This window comes from Lissotriton vulgaris, chromosome 8, assembly GCF_964263255.1.
Source record: "Lissotriton vulgaris chromosome 8, aLisVul1.2, whole genome shotgun sequence".
NCBI classification, from domain to species: domain Eukaryota; kingdom Metazoa; phylum Chordata; class Amphibia; order Caudata; family Salamandridae; genus Lissotriton; species Lissotriton vulgaris.
Genome location: NC_141696.1, coordinates 623,660,004 through 623,678,861, shown reverse-complemented (window position 1 = coordinate 623,678,861; position 18,858 = coordinate 623,660,004). Strand labels below are relative to the sequence as shown.

Here is an 18,858-nt window from a genome sequence, read left to right as displayed (position 1 = left end):
TGCTTCCAACTGGGGGGGACCTTGGCGGCGGCAAAGGAAGCGTTGAGTAGATCTACTGCCGGACCCGCTATGACATCCGTAAACTGCTTTAGGATGTACATAGGCATGGGATCCGTCGGAGATCACCTAGTCTTGGAGTGAAATCTATTATGGACATCACTTTTCACAAAGCATTTACAACAAGCTGGTCTTTTCGCCTGTGTCAGCCAATCATCATTCAATGCTCTCTTGGGAGCAGGTTCACTCCTCATCTTCTCACACAAATACAATAGTCTTCAGGCAGCAATGTTGCGTTTGCATCTAAATTATAACAACTATTGAAATATTGAAATAAATGTATTGAGCGCGGTTGCTGCCCGGGGGCGTCCAAGCGCTGAGATGAGACGGAGAGACGAGGCGGAGCACCGGGTTTAGAGCTCGGAGGCTTTGGCACATAGTAATGTCTTCAGCTTTTTCCGGAATGAGAGCAGGTCTGGGTTGGAACGAAGTAAGAAGGGGAGGGTATTCCAAAGCTTAGCGGTGATCAACGAGAACAGCCTACCCCCAGACCTGGCTCTCTTCACTCTAGGAACCACTGCCAGGAAAGCCTCAGTGGAGAGGAGGTTCCTGTTTGGGTGGTAGGGGGTGACAAGGTTGTTGTTGATTGCGGGTCCCGTCTTCCAAAAAGCCCGGTGCGCAATACACAGCGCCTTGAATGCCACTCTGTGCTTCACTGGCAACCAGTGAAGACTTTTCAATGCAGGTCTAGCTGACTGAGTTCGTGGAATCTGCAGCAGGGTGCGTGCGGCGCAGTTTTGCACCACCTGCAGCTTCCGGAGAGTCATCTCAGGAGCCCCTACATATAGGGCATTATTTGAGTCCAGGCGGGACTGGATGAGACCTTGTACTGCCACTTTCTTGGCTTCTAGAGGCAGAAGTGGGAGGACTTTCCTCAAAGTTCTAAGTATGCCAAAGCAGGTGGCGGACAGCTTGGTGGCCTGGGTGGAAAAGGAAAGCTTCTTGTCCAGCCACACTCCTAGGCTCTTGACGCTTTCCTTGGGAGTTGGGGGAACGCCCAGAGCTTGGGGCCACAAGGAAATGAAAGGTATTGGCGAGGCTGGGCCTAGAAGCATGAGCTCTGTTTTTTCTCCGTTCAGTTTGAGGGAGGAGTTGGTCATCCACTCCTTGACGTCCTCTAGGCAATTCAGCAAACCTCCCTGGGGTTGACTGATGTTCTCTTGGGCCAATGAAACCACTAACTGAGTATCGTCGGCGTACGACACGATTTTAATACCGTACGGTTCGACGATCCCAGCCAGTGGTTTCATGTAAACATTAAATAATACAGGGCTCAGGGAAGAGCCCTGTGGTACTCCGCAACTAAGAGGTTTGCTGGTTGATACTGTGTCACCGTCGAAGATCTGAAAAGATCTGTCGGACAGGAAAGAGTCGAACCACCTTAAAGCGTCGCCTGAGACTCCGATGTCCCGTAGACGGTTCAGCAGGGTGGCATAGCTGACCGTGTCGAAGGCGGCGCTTAGATCAAGGAGGATCACTGCCACTGATCCTCCCTGATCCAGAACCCTTCGGGATTCTTCGGCGACCGCTAATAAGGCGGTTTCGGTGCCGTGCTTCGGTCTAAAACCTGTCTGGGACGTATCCAATAAGGAGTGGTTTTCAATAAACTGGACCAGCTGGACATTTATATATTTCTCCAGCACCTTGCTAGCCCACGGGAGGAGTGAAATGGGGCGATAATTGGAGTGGTCATCGGGGTCCAGGTTGGGTTTCTTCAACAGCGCCCGCACCATGGCTTGCTTCCATGCTGTGGGGACTGAACATGCGGCTATGGACGCGTTTAGAAGTTCCATGATTACAGGCAGGGTGGCTTCGTATGCTTGTATCAGAACTTCTGGTGGGGCTGGATCACGTGGGGAGCCCGATTTAACTTTGCGTGCCATTTTGCCAAGAGTATTGAGGTCCAGAGGGAGGAAGTGCTCAAGGGTTGGCTGGTCTGGGGAGGGCGGGATTCTCAAAGAGGGTAGATCGGCTGTCTCCGGAGATGTGTACTCACATGGAGTTTGCCTCATTCAGGTTTATTTTTACACACATGCACTAAACCCTTAACCTTCTAATCTCTATTTCCTAAACAGTAAAGTATGTAAAAGGCGAAACATCTGAATTAATGTAAAAAACAGCATTTCTGCAGTATCACAATTAAGGGGGAAAACAAGTTAGTTCAAAAGTCAAATTCACGTTTTAAACTCTGCATTTCAAAGAATTAAGTCTTCACTATTCCATTAAACGATGACAATTAGTTATATGTAAACAGTGGTGTTTGTATAAGTAGAAAAATTCTGCGAGAATCATTGAAACTAAATAAGTAACTTAATGATTAAAAAGACAGACAGGTTCATGGAGTGGTCAAGAATCCAACTTTTTATATGTATTCACCGTTTTCTATTCAATCATGTTTTTCAACCAGCATTGCTTTAGTCATTTTCATGCCTTGTATAGTTAAATATACCAGCTTGCAGTTTTATGCATTCTGAGTCCATTCTTTTTATTGAATCTTGCACATAAATTCTGTACATATAATTAAAACCATTATTATTATAATTTTTTTTGTTTGTCCTTATTCTGCAATAGTGTGTGTAAGGAGTTGTCGGGGACCCGTCTCTCACTTTTCTAGTCCTTCACTGCCCCTTTTTTTACCGGAACTTGGCTGGGGAGTCTCCCATTTGTGTTTAATTTAGAGGGGGTCCCTTTTTTCTATTACCATATCCAATAAATGTTTCCGTCGGGGAGGAGCTAGCCGTCATGGCCACTCAAACGGGCATTTTGCCTGTTTATTTATTGCCATTGCATAATCATTGGACTTTGAGCAACATGGAGTGAATTTTACAAGGAAATTGTAGTTACAAATTAGACTGATGAAAGTCTTCCCATATTTTCCAAAAGTTATATTTCTTGCTGGGTTTCCCCTTCCTATCCAGTTTATATATTCTAAAATTGAGGCTAGCCATTCCCCGTGTGTAGGTGGTGCTGGACTTACCCATGTTATGCATTTGTCCCTCCTTGCCAATAAAATCAGCAAAAAGAGTAGATTCTCTTGCTTTTTGGTTAATTTATCTAAACAATTTGATCTATCTACCCCAAATATAACAAGATCTATACTTACATCAAGTGGTCTTCTCAGAACAGTGCCTAGTGTCTTACCCACTTCCTGCCAGAATATATCGAGCTGGGGGCACTGCCGGAACATGTGCAAGTCGTTGGCTTTCTCCAAGCCGCATTTGGGGCAGTTCTTTGCTCTGGCCCGTTGAACTTAGATAGCCTCTTCGGAGTCCAGTGGGCTCTGTGGGTGGTAAACAAGTGGTTTCTCCCTAAGGCAGTGGATTTTACAATGGACCATCATTTTCCATAAATACTTGCCATATTGTTTGTGTATCCAGCGACAGCAGGTCTTTCCCTCAGATTTTTTCAGGAATCAGGAAGTCCTCCTCCCGCTAAAATGAGGGCTCAGTACCAATGTGAGATCTATTTATTTATGGGGATGTTCTTCATCATCTCTGTCTCTAAAGCATCATTTCCCTTTTTGTTTTCTTTCATTGTTTTTGCCCAACTGGTGAGTAGGTAGAATTTAAATTTTGCTAGGGAGGCATTTGTTATTGTTATTAATTGATCCCAGTCGACCATGGTGTTCTCCGTCATCAGTTGTCCCCACTCCTTGATACCTGCTGTTTTCAGCGGGGTGGCCAGGCTGTCTTTGGAGTGCCTAGAGATTCCCATATGGGGGCGAACTTCCTGTAATATGATATGTTCAGAGTGTTTCTTATGTGGTACCATAGTTTTGTTGCAGACTTGAGAACCTTTAGCTTCACCTTTTTAAAATATTTCTGGTGGCCGAATTTGTATAGGAAATGTCCTACTCTTCCAGTCATTGCTTGTAAATATTCCGGATAGTGCTCATAGTTTTTCAGTAAGGACCTTGTGTATTTAAATTGGAAGGTTCTATAGTATTTGAGTAGGTCAAGGCTCGCTATCCCTCCTTGTTCTTTTTTCCTCCTTAGTCTGCTCCATGCTATTCTTGTTTCTTTTGATGATTAAATAAAACTTGTAAGTTCCCCTTAGAGTTTCTTTATTGACTCCCTCTTGAATTCTAACGGTATAGCACTGAAAACATATGATAACTTTTGGTAGGATGGACATTTTTATTATGTTTGATTTTCCAAGAAAGCTCAGAGGGAGACCTTCCCATACTTCAAGTAGTTTTCTTTTCTGTTAAGATTTATCTGTTGCACTTTGTCTAGATCCTTGACCAGATCAATGCCTAGATATCTTATTTTATCCTTAGTATAGGGGTTGTTAATTTGCGCATTCCAGCTCATGATTTCCGTTTTTACCTCGTTGGTCTGATACCCTGATACCGTCCCAAAGTTAGTCAAAGTGTCTTCTATTGATCTAATAGAGCCCTCAAAATCGCTTGTGAAAATCATTAGATCATCTGCATACAGTGCAACCTTTTTTTCTCATCCTAGGTATGTGAAGGGAGTTATGAAAAGGTGGTTTCTGAGGCTATTTGCCAGAGGTTCAATATATAAATTGAAAAGTAGTGGAGACATGGGGCACCTTTGTCTTGTTCCTCTCTTGGTCTCTATGTTTTCCGTGAGGTTTCCATTAATTAAAATCTTGGCCCTTGGTCTTCTGCAGAGTTCCTCGACCATTCCTAGAAAATTCTCTCCAAGATTATATTTGTTTACTACCCTGTTTAATAATGCCCAATTTACTCTATCAAATGCTTTGGCTGCAACAAAGGTGATTATAGATAAGGGTGTTTTTTCATTGGTGGCTATATCTATTGCCCCGAAAAGTTCATGTGGTAAGTCTTGTATTTGTCTGCCTTTCACAAAACCTTTCTGGTCAGTGTTAATCAGGGTTCCTGCTATTCTCCCTAGCCTTTTTGCCATGATCTGCGCAAATATCTTGTAGTCGCATTTTAATAGAGAGATGGGCCGATATGACTCACAATTCACCGGATTTTTACTTGGTTTTAATAAAATGTTAATTGTTGCGTCATTCCAGGAGTCTGGGAGATTGCCTTTTTCTACATAGATTGTGTTTAGTAGATCTGTTAGGGGGGAGCCCAGGACTCAACTTAGATTAATAAAGAACTCATTTGGTAAAGCGTCAGGGCCTGCTGCTTTCCCTCTCTTTAACCCCCTTATTACTTCTTCTACTTCTTTATTTGTAACTTTGGCATTTACATCTTCTTTTCCTTTGGTTGATAGTGTGGGAAGGGGCTGGCCATCATGGTACTCTTTAAGTTGTGGTCGGTAGGATTAGTATCCTCAGTGTAAAGGTCTGATAAGAAAATTGTGAATTCCTGCATAATCACGGAATCCTCTGTATAGTTTTTCTGCTGGATGCTGGATGCTAACTATTTTGTTCCTGGATTGGTCAGTTTTTGTTTTCCATGCCAACATTTTGCCACACCCTTCTCCATATTCGTAGTGTGACAATTTACTGGCTTCCCATTTCTCTCTCACTTTGTTCTCTAGAGTTTCTGTAAGCAATTCTTTTTGTTTTAGTCTGTCAGCCTCCATTTTCTCCTTATTGGCTATTATGCTTTCTGCTGCTATTTGTATGTCCAGTGATTTTATAGTGTTTCCTAAATGTCCTATCTCTTGTTTTGTTATCTTTGATTTGTGTGCTGCCAGGCTTAGTAATTTGCCCCTGATTACTGCCTTGTATGCGTCCCAGGTGACTTGTTTTGAGGTGCCAGGTTTGTTGTTTTCAAAGAAAGTGTCTGTCTCTACTGTAAGTTCTTCTATATTTTGCGGATCTAATAGAATAGTGCGATCAATGGTCCATCTTGGTAAGGAGTTGTTTTTTTCCATTTGTATGTTTAATTGAAACGCCGAGTGATCAGATAAGTGGGCTGGCAAGTGTTCTATTTTCTGCACATTTTCTACTAGGCATCTATCCACTTTTTCTACTAGGAAGTAATCAATTCTGGACTTGAGTCCCAGTTTGTCGTTGTGGAATTTTAAGGCTTGCTTTTTGTCACCTTTCTCTTTCCAGATATCCACCAAATCCAGGTCTTTTATACAGAGCCCCAGCCACTCCCTCATTTTTGTCAAGTTTGCTTGTTTTCTCAGGGGAATCGATCTACCTTAGGATCGATAATTATATTAAAATCACCCCCATTTTCTCTGTGTTTTCCTGGGGATCTGCCGGTCCTGTAAGCCCCTTCTTTTTTATTCCTTTGAGGAATTTTTTTTAATGTTTTCCCCTAGTTTGCTCCCCACCACTGTGTTTGCATTTTTGTTTTCTTTTTTTATTTGTACGTGTTAAAATTCCCCTCCCTGGAGAAGCCTCCATCTTTTCTTTTTTGGGCTATATTACTTGCCCTCTTTGAGCTCCCTGCTCGCCGTTTTAATGCTGAACGTCTTCTATTGATGATCTCGCATTTAATCTTTCATTTGCTCCAGGAAATGCTCAACCTCCTTTGGATCCCTGATGTTGTGCATTTTATTTCTCCACATGATCCTGAAGGCTGCTGGGAACTTCATCTGTACAGAGGCACCGAGGGATCTTAGCTCCTGCATCGGTTGCCCTAGCTCCCATTGTCTGTCCTGGGTAGCCTTAGAACTATCCGAGTGGATTCTAAATAACCATTCATCTTTATTGTAAGTTCCCTTCTTTAGGGCCTCGCTCAGGATCTTTTCCTTGAGGGTGTAAGATTTAAAGTTTATTAGTATTTTCCTCAGAGTCTTCCTCTCTTTGTTTTTGCCAAATGGGTCTCGATGTGCCCTCTGTATATCTTCTTTGAGTTCAGCCACCTTCACCCACGGGAAGTGCTCTTCAAGAAGTAATACTAAGAACTTTTTAATATCTGCTCCCTCTCGACCCTCCGGTACATTCAGAATTCTCAAGTTGTTCCTCTTTGCCTGGTTTTCCAAATATTCAAGCTTGTAATGAATACTTTTATCTTTTGCTCTCAGAGCTCTGATGTCCTTTTGATTTGACTGAATTTTTCTACTCAGGGTCCCTACCACTGCTTCTACCGCTGTCACTCTTTCCCCCAATTCGTTTAGCTTGGTGTCCAGCACTTCACAGGCCTCCTGGATCTTGTTCTGGTTAGCTTCTGATACTGCAAATGTTTCCCTCATTTCACCCAAGATTTTTTCTATGATCTTCTCTGTTGAGTTCTGGGGGTGACTTAGTGGCTGTGTGGCGTGTTCAACGCTGCCCACCCCAGCGTCCCCTACGATTTCGATGGGGTGCCCCTCTGCAGTGCTCCCCCCCCCAGGTTGAGTGGTGGCTGCGACCTCAGCTCTGCAGCATTATCCATGCTTGTTCTACTGTCCTCACTTAATTCAAGGTTAGAGTTGGGGTTACCCGCTATGGGTGCAGGGTCTCGGGTTGGTAGTGGCTTAGCCTGTTGCTCCTGTGTCTGCAGCTGTACCTTAAAAAATTATCTAAGTGAGGGGGGGACCCTGAATTTTGGCTCTGGAGGCCCTCCAATCCCCTCCTTCTCCCTCGCTGGTTTTCTTTTGGCTCTAGGCATAGGTGTATCTGTCTTTGCCTGCCTTCTGGCTTTCTTTTAGTGCTGCAGGGGGCAACACTCTTTTTGAGGGGTGCTGGTTGATTTTGTTTAAAGAACTGCCTATTCCTTAGGCAGTAACTTGTACGCCTGTCCTTGTCTTTATTCTGCCCCCTGTCCACTGCAACTTTTATTGTCTCAGGGAAGCCTGAGGTGTTTGGAGACCTCTAACTCCTCTCCGGATATGCCAGAGGCCGGCCCCTCTAAGTCAATGTCTTGTGGCTGCCCTGCTCTTCTAGGACCACTGCTGCCCCTGAAACCCTTGAGCCCCTCAACCCCCTCACCACCCACTGCACTGCTTACCCTGTTCATAGGATGAACTTCTCTCATGTCCTCGGGCGGTCTGGTCCCTGTAGAGGGTCCCGGAATCTCAGGGGTTTTTATGTGTGGCCTTCCCCCAAGTGCGCTCTTGTGTGCTTCCCTTTTGGCCGTCTCGCTGATCACACTTTTCGGGCTGCTCGCGCTGCCCTCGCTTCCCTGGAAGAGGAAAGGAATTCTTCCGACTGCCCTCCGGCAGTTCCTCTGTGCCTCGGAAGCAGATATCCACAGGTCGGCATACGCCCGAAGCGTTCTACGCAGAGTCTATCTTGCTGCTGCTCGGTTCGTCTCCTCCTCCATCACGGACTCTTTAGGTTTGCTCTCCCATGTCGTAATCGGTTTCACCGCCGGCTGTATCATTCTTTGTTTTGGCTTTTTGTTTGGCTCAGTACCTCAGTATTTTCAATTGTTATGATGTTTTAAGCGAGATCGAGCACGGAGCTCCCGACCGGACTTCCTAGCCGGCCTCCATCTCCAGCATTATTTTCTTGTTAATTTTAAAATCTCTTTTACAGTCTCAAAGCATGGGTGCCCGTAGTGGGGTCTCTTCTGTGCACAAACTGTGTTATCAGATATCATGAATGAATGTCAATCACTGACTTATGAATGTGGACTGATTAAATAAATGGACATCACTTACAACAAACAGTGGCCAAATGCGGCTGACCTTTTCACCCGCTCTTTCTGAAGATTGCAATAATACTCTGAATAGTGCTAATTCCATAAGGTGACCTTGTAAACGTCTCTTCCCTCGTTTCTGACAAAACATGTTGATATTTCTTGATAATTTTGGTATTTTGCTATGTTGGTAGCCAAATCATAATGATTTGAGATCAAAGTGAGGTACAGTCTGCTCTAAGTACATCTAAGCCTTTTGTTTATGGGATGAATGACTGTAAATGTACGCCATGACAAACAGCAGCAATGTGCTTCACACAGTCTGTTGAAGTGATCTCTATTCCCAAAATTATTTATTTTTTGCAACATCCCAATGAGTTATTTTGCCATTTGAACGATTATGACATTATTTTGCAGAAGAGATGTTTTCATGAACATTTGTTATAATAAGATATGTGGGAACTAACTGAAATGTTTTTTTTCAGCGGGTCTTCCAAGAGCAACTGTGTTTTGTGCAGAAGACCTAACTTTGAGTAAACCAGTTATCATGGACTGTGGAAAGACACTTGAGGTTCTTTTAAAAGAGGTAAACCATCTACAAAATATTTTACCTCCTTTCAGCCATTGTTGTGTTGTCGTGGTTTTCATTGCTTAGTATTTCAACATAGATATGTACTGCCAATGGGTCTAGCATTTTTCAGAATTGCAGGATTTCCAGTCCTCTACGCAGAAACAATAGCTTGACATTTTTCATAAAGCAGCAGTACCTCAAGTCCTCACTAGAGGTCCTCTAGAGTTCAAATGAACTGAAAACAACTGCTTTCAAAATGTCTTTAACAAGACTGCAGTACCTCAGTAAGTTTCTAGCTGTCCCTCTCCACTCAAATCCAACTGCTTGCTGGATATTCACCATCCAGCACTTCCTCAGATCATTGCTATATGTCCCTCTAGAATTATATGCAAGAGCCTAAAAGTCTTCTTGCAAAGCTGCAGTATTTCAAATGGCTACCTGATGTCTTCTTGGGTCAGATCTCACTGCCTGAAGTCTTCACAAGCTGCAGTGCCTGAAGACATTACTAAATGTCAGAAGCAACTGTGGTAAATTTAAATTACCTATGCGGAATTTATGCGGTAAAATTCAATAAGAATAACTCAGTCAAAAATAAGAGACAGAATCCGTGGTATTTGAGGTTTTAAAAGGGGTTTTATTCCTTAAAAAGGAATTGGTTTAAACCAGGCAATCATGTTCCATCACCACGAAGGTTCAGGAAGGGATAGACAATACTTTATTGACAGGTTATCATATATATAGTCAATGCATTACAATAAAGACATATGCAGGAGGCGTAACAGCTGAGAGAAACGAGATAAAGTCACATGTACGTAACAGAAGGCGTGCATGAAGGCGTGTGCTAGACAACGTCACATGAAACGTATTACAAGTGGGTGGATCCATAAGTGAATCCTGCAGTGTCAGCGGAAAATATGTGGCAGAGATGCGCGCGCAGCAGCATGACGTATGCTTGACGTGGAACTGGAGGGTGAAGGGGACTTGACATTTAGCCCTACATGAGGAGACAGAAGTCTGGGGTGTCAGAATAACCTAATCCCAAATCATATCTAGTATCTTGTGTTTGAGGAACTGTATTATCTGGAAGGAAAGGTCTCTCGGGCAGAGGCTATTCTATACTGACTGCTAGTGCGTGCATATTCGACTACGTGTCTACATGAGATGTGAGGGGCCATGGGCCTACCATGGTAACGGAAGCTATGAATTACTTGCATGGAGACAGTGAGGCCGGGCCCTTTGCTCTGCAGCTGGGAAGGATGTTTTCGTAAACTACTAGACAGGAATGTATTCGCGAGGAGCGGAGCAGATAACTTGAAGGTTGAATACAGTCTTGGCAGGCAAGGCAGGCCGAGCCTGGCACAGCTCGCCGCGCAGGGAGTAAGTCAAGGGTCAGGAAGCAGCAGACTGCGGCTTTCAGAGACAGAAGGCAGAAAGAGGCTCGATGGCAGAAATCAGGGCCTAACTTGCCAGAGCTAGAAATCATGAAAGTGCACCACATAAAGACGTTGGCAAGGTACACTTAGGAACGGAATATCTGACCCATTCATGGTGGATCTGGAAGAGGACATGTTAACGTTGGACGCAAATGTATTTGCGTCTTCATAGCTGAAAGAGGAGGGAACATACATGCACTTAAAGCACGTACATGGAGCCGGTGGGGTCTACGATAGGGGACACAACTGACCATTAAATTCATATTACCTCATTCCCTCCTTGTCCCCTACGGACCCTTCATGATATATCAATCCTCATTAATCTATCAATCTGTTCATGTAACATCATTTGCTCTTCTTTCTTCTTACGGCGTTTTGAATGAGGACTTGAATGAGGAATACATGATGTGGCGCACAGGCCGCAAATCGCTGGCCCACATTGCAGACATAGGCAGCAACTGAATACTATGAGAAGGCCAATACCTAGGAAGGATAGGATTTTCCATCCCCAGGCTGACAACGTGGTCCAGAACCAACCGGACCAAGTCCAGGTGCCTGGATTCTGGTGTATCAAACTTGCAATCTTGTGAAGACGAGTGATGGCTTTATATACTGATGGCGCGTTTTCTGGAATGAAAACACAGCAGCTCGACCCGATGACCTTACAGGCTCCGCCCCTATCGGCCAGGATGACGTCAAGGACGAGACGATTTTGAAGAACAACAATCCGCATAGCAGACTGTTCCTCTGTTAAGTTACCTAGGGCGGAAGTAGTTTCATTCACTACTGCTTCGAGGGTTCTGGTTAATTTTCGTATCAGTTTACTATTAAAGACAGCACCTAAGTAGGGAAAGAAACCTTTATTGAAGTCTGTATATTGTTCCCATGCCGTTTCAGTGTAGTCGACAATCGGGAGATCTCTCTGTGGTCTATTGTGTACTAGATGGGTGTTTCTATGATAATCAGGAGGGGCTAGGAAAACAGGTGGCAGAAGGAATGCAATGTAACAGGTGCCATCCCAATCTAGAGGTAAGCGTATATATGCGGTATGACCAAAAACGAAGTAGGAATGACGTGAAGCTTTAAACGTAGACTTGCCCTTATCACTGAATTCGATCACAGTAGTACATTTACTATGACCCAAGTGTACTGAACCATTCTTTCTGACACATAATTCACCTTTAACTGGTAGTACGGACATAGCAGGCAAGACTGGTTCGGATTCGGATTCAACATTCAGAATCAAGAGGTTAAGCGTAAAATTACCTAAACCATATACTTCATTTTCTAGATCAGTTCCTGTTCTTTTTGGTAGACCCTCCTTGTCAGGAAAACATACTTTATGCAGAACCGTGTTCAGATTTCCCCATACCCAGTTGCCCTGGTAAACTACGGAATTGGAATCTAGAGAGTTTATTAAACTAAACCATGCCCCACAGGAACCATTGTGTGTAAACGGGTACGGGAAGAGGGGCAGAACTCCCTTGTATTTCTGATAGGGAGGGAGTCGGCCACATATCCAACAATTGGTAGCATTGCTGGTCTGATGAGAATGATGTAACATACTAATGAATGTGTTGTTGCGCAGCGCAAGTCGGTAAGACAATTCATGCGGGGGTAGTTCACTGAAAGAATGTTCGGCAGTGACATTGAAGGGAGAATGTGCACGCTTAAAAATAGGGTAGTAGATGTGTAACAATATACTCGCAGCAATAATCAGAAGACTTAGAAAAAACATAATCAATAGTGTCACAATGCAGTGGCTGCGAAGAGATTTACAATATTCACGTTTCTTGAGCTGTTTCTGTCTATCTCTCTCTCTATTGGGGTCTAGGGGATACATGTCAGAAAACTCGTTCAACCAATTCACCTAGGGGAGGACTTAAACAATTAAACTGTCTGACTTGCTAGACCTCAATTTAAGTCTGTAATTCTGGGAAGAGGTTTTTTCGACCAGGGGGAGTTTTGAGTCAGTTTGTGGAGGAGGGCCGGGCGGCTGAGAGTTCAGATCTGGAAGCAGTCCATGAAATTGTTTAATATGACTCGAGTGAAGCCAGCCCTTGCGGCCCTCGACTTTCACTGCAGTCCTTGTAGTTAGGAGTACTAATTTTGGCGTCTGCCAACGGGGCTCCAGCGGACTTCTTCGGTCGAAGTTCCTGATGAACACGTAATCGCCGGGAACCACTTCATGGGGCTTCACCTCGGTGTTGTCGGGAAAGGCTGCAGCTACCTGTGAATGACAAGATTGTAGTGCAGACATCAAGGAGGCAAGGTAATCGGTCAGCATAATACAGTCAACATCAGTGATTTTTCTAGGCAAAGGCGTCCCCCACATATTCGGTGGCCTACCAAAGACCACCTCATACGGGGATAGCCCTGTTCTGGAGTGTGCGACCATTCTTATATAAAAGAGCGCAACTGGCAAAGCTACTATCCAGTCGACTCCTTTCTCTCTACAGATCTTGGCAAGGCGAATTTTCAGAGTCTGATTATGGCGCTCCACGAGGCCTGCTGCCTCGGGATGTCGGACACAGTGGAATTTCCACTGGTAGCCGAGCAGGAGAGATACTTGCTTCATTAACTCGGACGAGAATGGCTGACCGTTATCGGAGTATACGACGCGGGGCAAACCATATCTGGGGAAAAATTCACGAACCAGCTGCTTGGCAGTGGTCGGAGCAGTGTAATCTGGGACTGGATATGCTTCTGTCCAACGGGAAAGTGCACATACAACTACGAGGACATATTTGAATCCTCGACAACGTTCCATCTGGATATAATCCATCTGGAGGACTTCAAAAGGGTGATCAGGAGGATGGAATCCACCTTGCTCTACGGGAATGCTTTTACCTGGGTTGAACTGACAACAAATCATGCAAGTACGCACTTTCTGTTTGGCTGCTGATCGTAAATGTTTATTGAACCAGATGTTTTGAATACTGTCTAACATGGCTTTTTCTCCTAAATGTGCAGGACTATGTACTGTGTTAATGATTACTTGGACCATAGAGTCAGGGAGAAACCATGTAGATTTTCCCTTCGTCATCCATCCTTGATCTGTCTGGATCCCTCCTAGTTCAGTCCATTTCTTGATTTCATCTGGTGTAGCATGTGTCTGTATGTCAATTACATCTAGGGCGGGATCCCTAACTGTCATGCAATGTGTCGGTGTCTGGACTATTGTCTTTGTCAAGTCAGTTGCGTGAGTCTGAGCTGTATGCTTGGCTGTTCGGTCCGCCAGGTCGTTACCCTGGGAAATGATATCAGTGACTTTTGTATGTGCCTTGCACTTCATGATGGATATTGCTGTAGGCAGATGTATTGCATCTAACAGAGTATGAATAAGGGGGCCGTGCTGAATTTTGGCTCCGTGAGAAGTCAGATAACCTCTCTCTCGCCACAGGACACCGAAGTCGTGTACGACTCCGAATGCATAACGTGAATCTGTGTATATGTTAACTCTCTTGTTTTTAGCTTGAATACAGGCTTGAGTCAGAGCGATAAGCTCTGCTGCTTGAGCTGACAGGGTGTCAATACAATTCGTTTCTATGACTTCAGTTTCTGTTGTGACTGCATAGGCGGCCACTAATTCTCCTGTACTTGTTCTCATGCCTGAACCATCCACATAAAGTGTCAGGTCTGGATCTGGTAATGGAGTGTCTGTCAAGTCTTGTCTGGGTTTCGTCGTAATAGTAATGACTTTGATACAATCATGTGCCAATGGATCTGTCCCACTTACTGGCAAAAGTGTAGCAGGGTTTAATGTGTTGCAACGTCTGATTTCTATGTGTGGCTGAAACAATGTCAATTCATAACCTGTCAGTCGTGCTATAGTCAAGTGCTGGGTCTGTGTTCGGTTTAAAAGAACTTCCACGGAGTGTGGAACTTGTACTGTCAACTGGTGTCCTAACACTATAGAATCACTCTGTCTAATTGCTAGAGCTGTTGCTGCTACTGATTTCAAACACGCAGGCAGAGCCTGGGCTACTGGGTCTAATGTGCTAGAAAAATAAGCACACGGTTTGTGTGATCCTGCTTGTTCTTGCGTCAGCACTGACAATGCAGTACCTTCGCGTCTGTGACAAAATGTGTAAAAGGCTTGCTGTAACATGGTGTCGCTAAAACTGGTGCTTGACATAAGGCTTTCTTTAAGTCGTCAAAATCTTGTGTATGTTCCTGAGTCCAAGGAAGGGCAGTCGAAGACGCTGCCTCCTGGGTTGTCAACTGTATGAGTGGCTTTGCTAGAAATGCGTACTGAGGAATCCATTGTCTGCAGTAAGAAGTGAGGCCTATAAAGGCTCGTACCTCCTTTTGTGTCTTGGGCTGTGACATGTGTGCAATTAACTGAATACGGTCAGGTGTTAGCTGTCTCCCCCCTTTGGACAGCAAGTGCCCAAGGTAAACAACTTGCTGAACACAGAATTGCAGCTTCGAAGGGGACACCTTGTGTCCCTTGTCAGCCAGGAAATGCAAAACCGTCAATGATGCTTGTTCACATTCAGGTTCGCTGCGGGCGGTGATCAATAGATCATCGACGTACTGTAACAGGGCAGTGTTATCAGGCATGTGTATACTGTCTAGTTGTCTTTTCAGTGCTTGGCTATAGATGCTGGGGCTTTCTGGGAATCCTTGAGGTGCGCGTGCAAATTTGAAGCTTCGTCCATTTAAACAGAATCCGAAAAGGTATTGGCTTTCCGGGTCAATGGGGACACTAAAGAAGGCGTTCTTCAGGTCAATTACAGTAAAGAACGTTGCTTCGGAATCAATGGCAGTCAATAAAGACGAGATATCTGGGACCACGGGGTATTGTGGTACAATGCATTTATTTAATTCGCGCAAATCGATAACTAATCGATAAACAGGAGGTGCATTTGGATCAGTACGTTTAAGAATTGGAATAATGGGAGAATTACATACATTGGAGTCGGTTTCTACAACCACTCCTTGTGCAATGAGCTCATCAATGATTTTCAGTAAAGCCGCTACAGCATCTGGAGGTAACTTGTATTGTCGAATTCGTGGCAAGACTACTCCTGGTCTGAGTGTGACTCGATACGGTGTAATGTGCATACAACCTACATCAGTGGGACTTTGTGCCCATAAATGTGCAGGAACATTCTGTAATCTGGGATCAATATCTCTCAACACATGGTGACCTTTAAAGTCACGTAGAAACAGTCTTACTCCTTCCGGAGAACAGCAAATAACAGCTCCTAGAGCTTTCAATGTCTTTATACCTAACAAGTTTTCTGGACATGATTTTGTTAGTAATAGATCTGTAGTACGTGTCAATGGACCAACTGCAAGGGGAAGTGGTTGCGATACTTCATTAATAATGGGCTTTCCTGAAAATCCAAGGGAAACATTCTGTGAGCCTGAGAGGGGTGCCCCTGGAACATCATCGTGACTGATAGTTGTCCTGCTTGCCCCTGTATCAATTAAAAACTTTCTGTCTTTCCCTAATACTTGACTGTGTACATAAGGACCTTCTTGATCTACAGGAACCTCAATAAGAGGCAAGCCAACTTCCCTCTCTAGGCTGTTTCATGTGTATCGCTGATAGTCGGGATAATCATTTTGTGCATACTGGTACATCTGCTGTGTCGTGTTTTGTGTTGCGGCAATGGGTTGAGGTTGTGGCACTGCCACGGTCTGTACTGTCTGTTGTGAGGCTTGCATAGGCTGGATATTCTGTGGTACTTGTTGTTGGACCTGGTCCTGTCTAGGAGGACGCGGTCTCTCTTTAGTTTTACCTGTAGAGATATTGTGTTTCAAAACTGCGCAATCGTTTATATAGTGACCTGGCTGTTTACAATAGTTGCATATCCCTTTAACAGGAGCTGTTGTATTATGGGACTGTGTCTGACCCTTTTTCTGACCGTCAGCTGGAACTGACTGAGCAACTAACATTTTCATTTTCGTGTCTTTCATACGTCTTTGTTCGTGTTCTTGTTCCTCTCTAATTCTGTTCTGGTGGTACTGTAACATTTGTAACATTTGTGAAGGCGTATTAGCTTGCCATGTGCTCTCGACTTTCAGAACACGATTCTTTCAGAACACGATTCTTAACTTGGGGCAGAGAATTTTCGACCAATTTAGATACAAAAAGATGTGGATATGACTCGCTACTTGGTTTCAAGCCACTATTAATAACAAAACATTTCTCAAAACGGGAATAAAAATCACTAGTGTCTTCATCGTGTTTCTGTTTGCAGGCTGAGATTGCATCCCAGTCTTCCTTTTTCGTTGCTAACAGACGTGGCAATACTTTTACTAACAATCCTGGTAATGCTTTAGTTTTGTCCCCGAGCCCTAGGCCTGGGGTTCTAGTATTTTCTTCGTTCTCTAATGCAGCCCAATCAATCTTTGCCTCTCCCACCTCCCATTCTTTTTCTTTGAGTTTCTCGTAAATACCGGCAGGCAATAATACTTTTAATATTTTCATGATGTCGGGATAGGTGTAATCACCCATGAGTAACATGTCTTTTATTTCACGGTGAAAACCTGCTGGATCCTTGTCATGGCTGGGCACTAATTTCTTCATTTCTAATAGTTCCATCTTTGTTATGGGCGTGTACACAAACACGCGTCTAAAGGTATTATCATTATTCTTGACTGGATGTACTTCTCGCAAGGGATTCTGTCTGTCTATGTAATACATTTTTCTGTCTACGGGTGGAGCTGGATCAAACTGCGGACACAGGAAGGCACTATATCTGTGCCGATGTTCTAGAATTATTTTGATTAAGTCGGTACCTAGACCTCTCCATCTATTCATGAGTAATTCTATTAATATATCAGGTAGGGGACCTGGATCAGAATGTTGGCTTTTATACAATATAAGGAGATGCTGAATCATGTATATTCCGGCTAATTTCTGTTCATCAGGAGAAAGATTTAAAAAGGTTTGTGCTAATGCGTCATCATTATATTTATCAGAACTGTCAGCCCATTGTACTGCTGACCTGGCTAATTCTTGTTCATCCATAGAATTGAGTACATGGTACCCCATTCGTTCTTGAAGTATTTTATCGGTAGCCTGAAATAAGTGTTCAGGCGTCTTCGGGTTTGACATGGCAGCTTGAAAAAGTCTCTTACTTTCTGGGCGTACCGGACGCATTGAATTATTAAAGGGCCTTCCCTTACCTACATAGGCTATCATTTCTCTAGCTGGTAACTGTAATGATCCTGTTGTCGTTTCTGGTGTTTCCTCCTCCTCCGAGGATTCAGTCTTATCTGCATCTACCTCTCTTTCGGGCCGTGGTCTTTCATGTATTTGTTCTACTGCTTTTCGGATCTTTCGGCACATATTATCAATACTATTCTGTCTATCATGTTTTCCGTCCGCTATATTCTGACCCCATTTATTAAGTGCTTTCATTTCTTCCTGGTCTACACCAGGCCTGTCTTGGTTTCTTATCAAGCAGTTTATGAAAAAACGTAATATCATTTTCTGAGTGTCAACTTTCTGGTATGCCATGGCATCGCCAATACTTTCAGGACCTTCCCCCGTCTGGACAAAATGATATATTTTGTCTAAATGATCAATCATTCCTGGTAATATCATTAAATAGTTTGCAACTCGTCGTAGACGTACTGATGATAGCATCATTCTGTCGTCTTTACCGGGTACCGGATCATATCTACAGTCTGTAAGAGGCTCATTAAGTATGTCGTAACCCGCTGTTTGAGGTGTACGTTGCTGCGCTAAATCCCTATAAGTCAATCGATGTGCTGGTGGTGGCGTTTGAAAACCTCCTGTGGCACCTCCTGAGGTGCCAGGTCCATAAGGGTTTGTTGGGTGAATGGTGGGGAGAATAGGTGCGGGAAGAAGCGGAGGAATAAGCGGAAGAGGTGGAGCAGGAGGAGGAGTATGTCGTTGCAGAGGTGGCGGTAGATTATCTCGGGGTGGAGTGCCGTCAGCAGGTGGTGTGCGTGGCGGTGGAGCATTAACATATTCGGGGCTACATCGTCTAAATAGGAAGAAAGGAAAATGTCCTTTGCGGTCTTGTGGTGTAATTTTGTCGGGAGCAATGGAGGTGGCAGGTCTTTTGGTACTTCCGGGGTGGCTTTAGGTAAACCCTCGGCCAGGAGAGGATACATACCATTCATAAGAGTGTTTCGTTGTCTGTCTACTTGTTCTGCTTTTACTCGTATACCTTCCTCAACTAATACGTTTTCTCGGGCTTTTTCTGAATCCTCTCTACTTTTCTCTTCTTTTCGAAGTGCTTTCTCTGTACGTCTATGCGATTCTTTACGCCATAATTCAATGGCATCTTTCTGTGACTGTCTTGCTTTCTTTTTCCATAATGCTTCTTCTACTCTCATGA

General features: G+C 44.0%; 1 protein-coding gene across 3 annotated transcripts in view; it reads left to right on the top strand.

Moving 5' to 3' along the window:
• ADGRG7 (adhesion G protein-coupled receptor G7) overlaps nucleotides 1–18,858 on the top strand; it is a 1,328,771-nt gene that overhangs the window by 409,087 nt on the left and 900,826 nt on the right. For all 3 annotated transcript variants that reach the window (XM_086934503.1, XM_086934505.1, XM_086934506.1), the window contains exon 4: nucleotides 9,010–9,110. In XM_086934503.1, coding sequence (XP_086790629.1) covers nucleotides 9,010–9,110 — 101 coding nt within the window. The remainder of the gene's footprint in view (nucleotides 1–9,009; nucleotides 9,111–18,858) is intronic.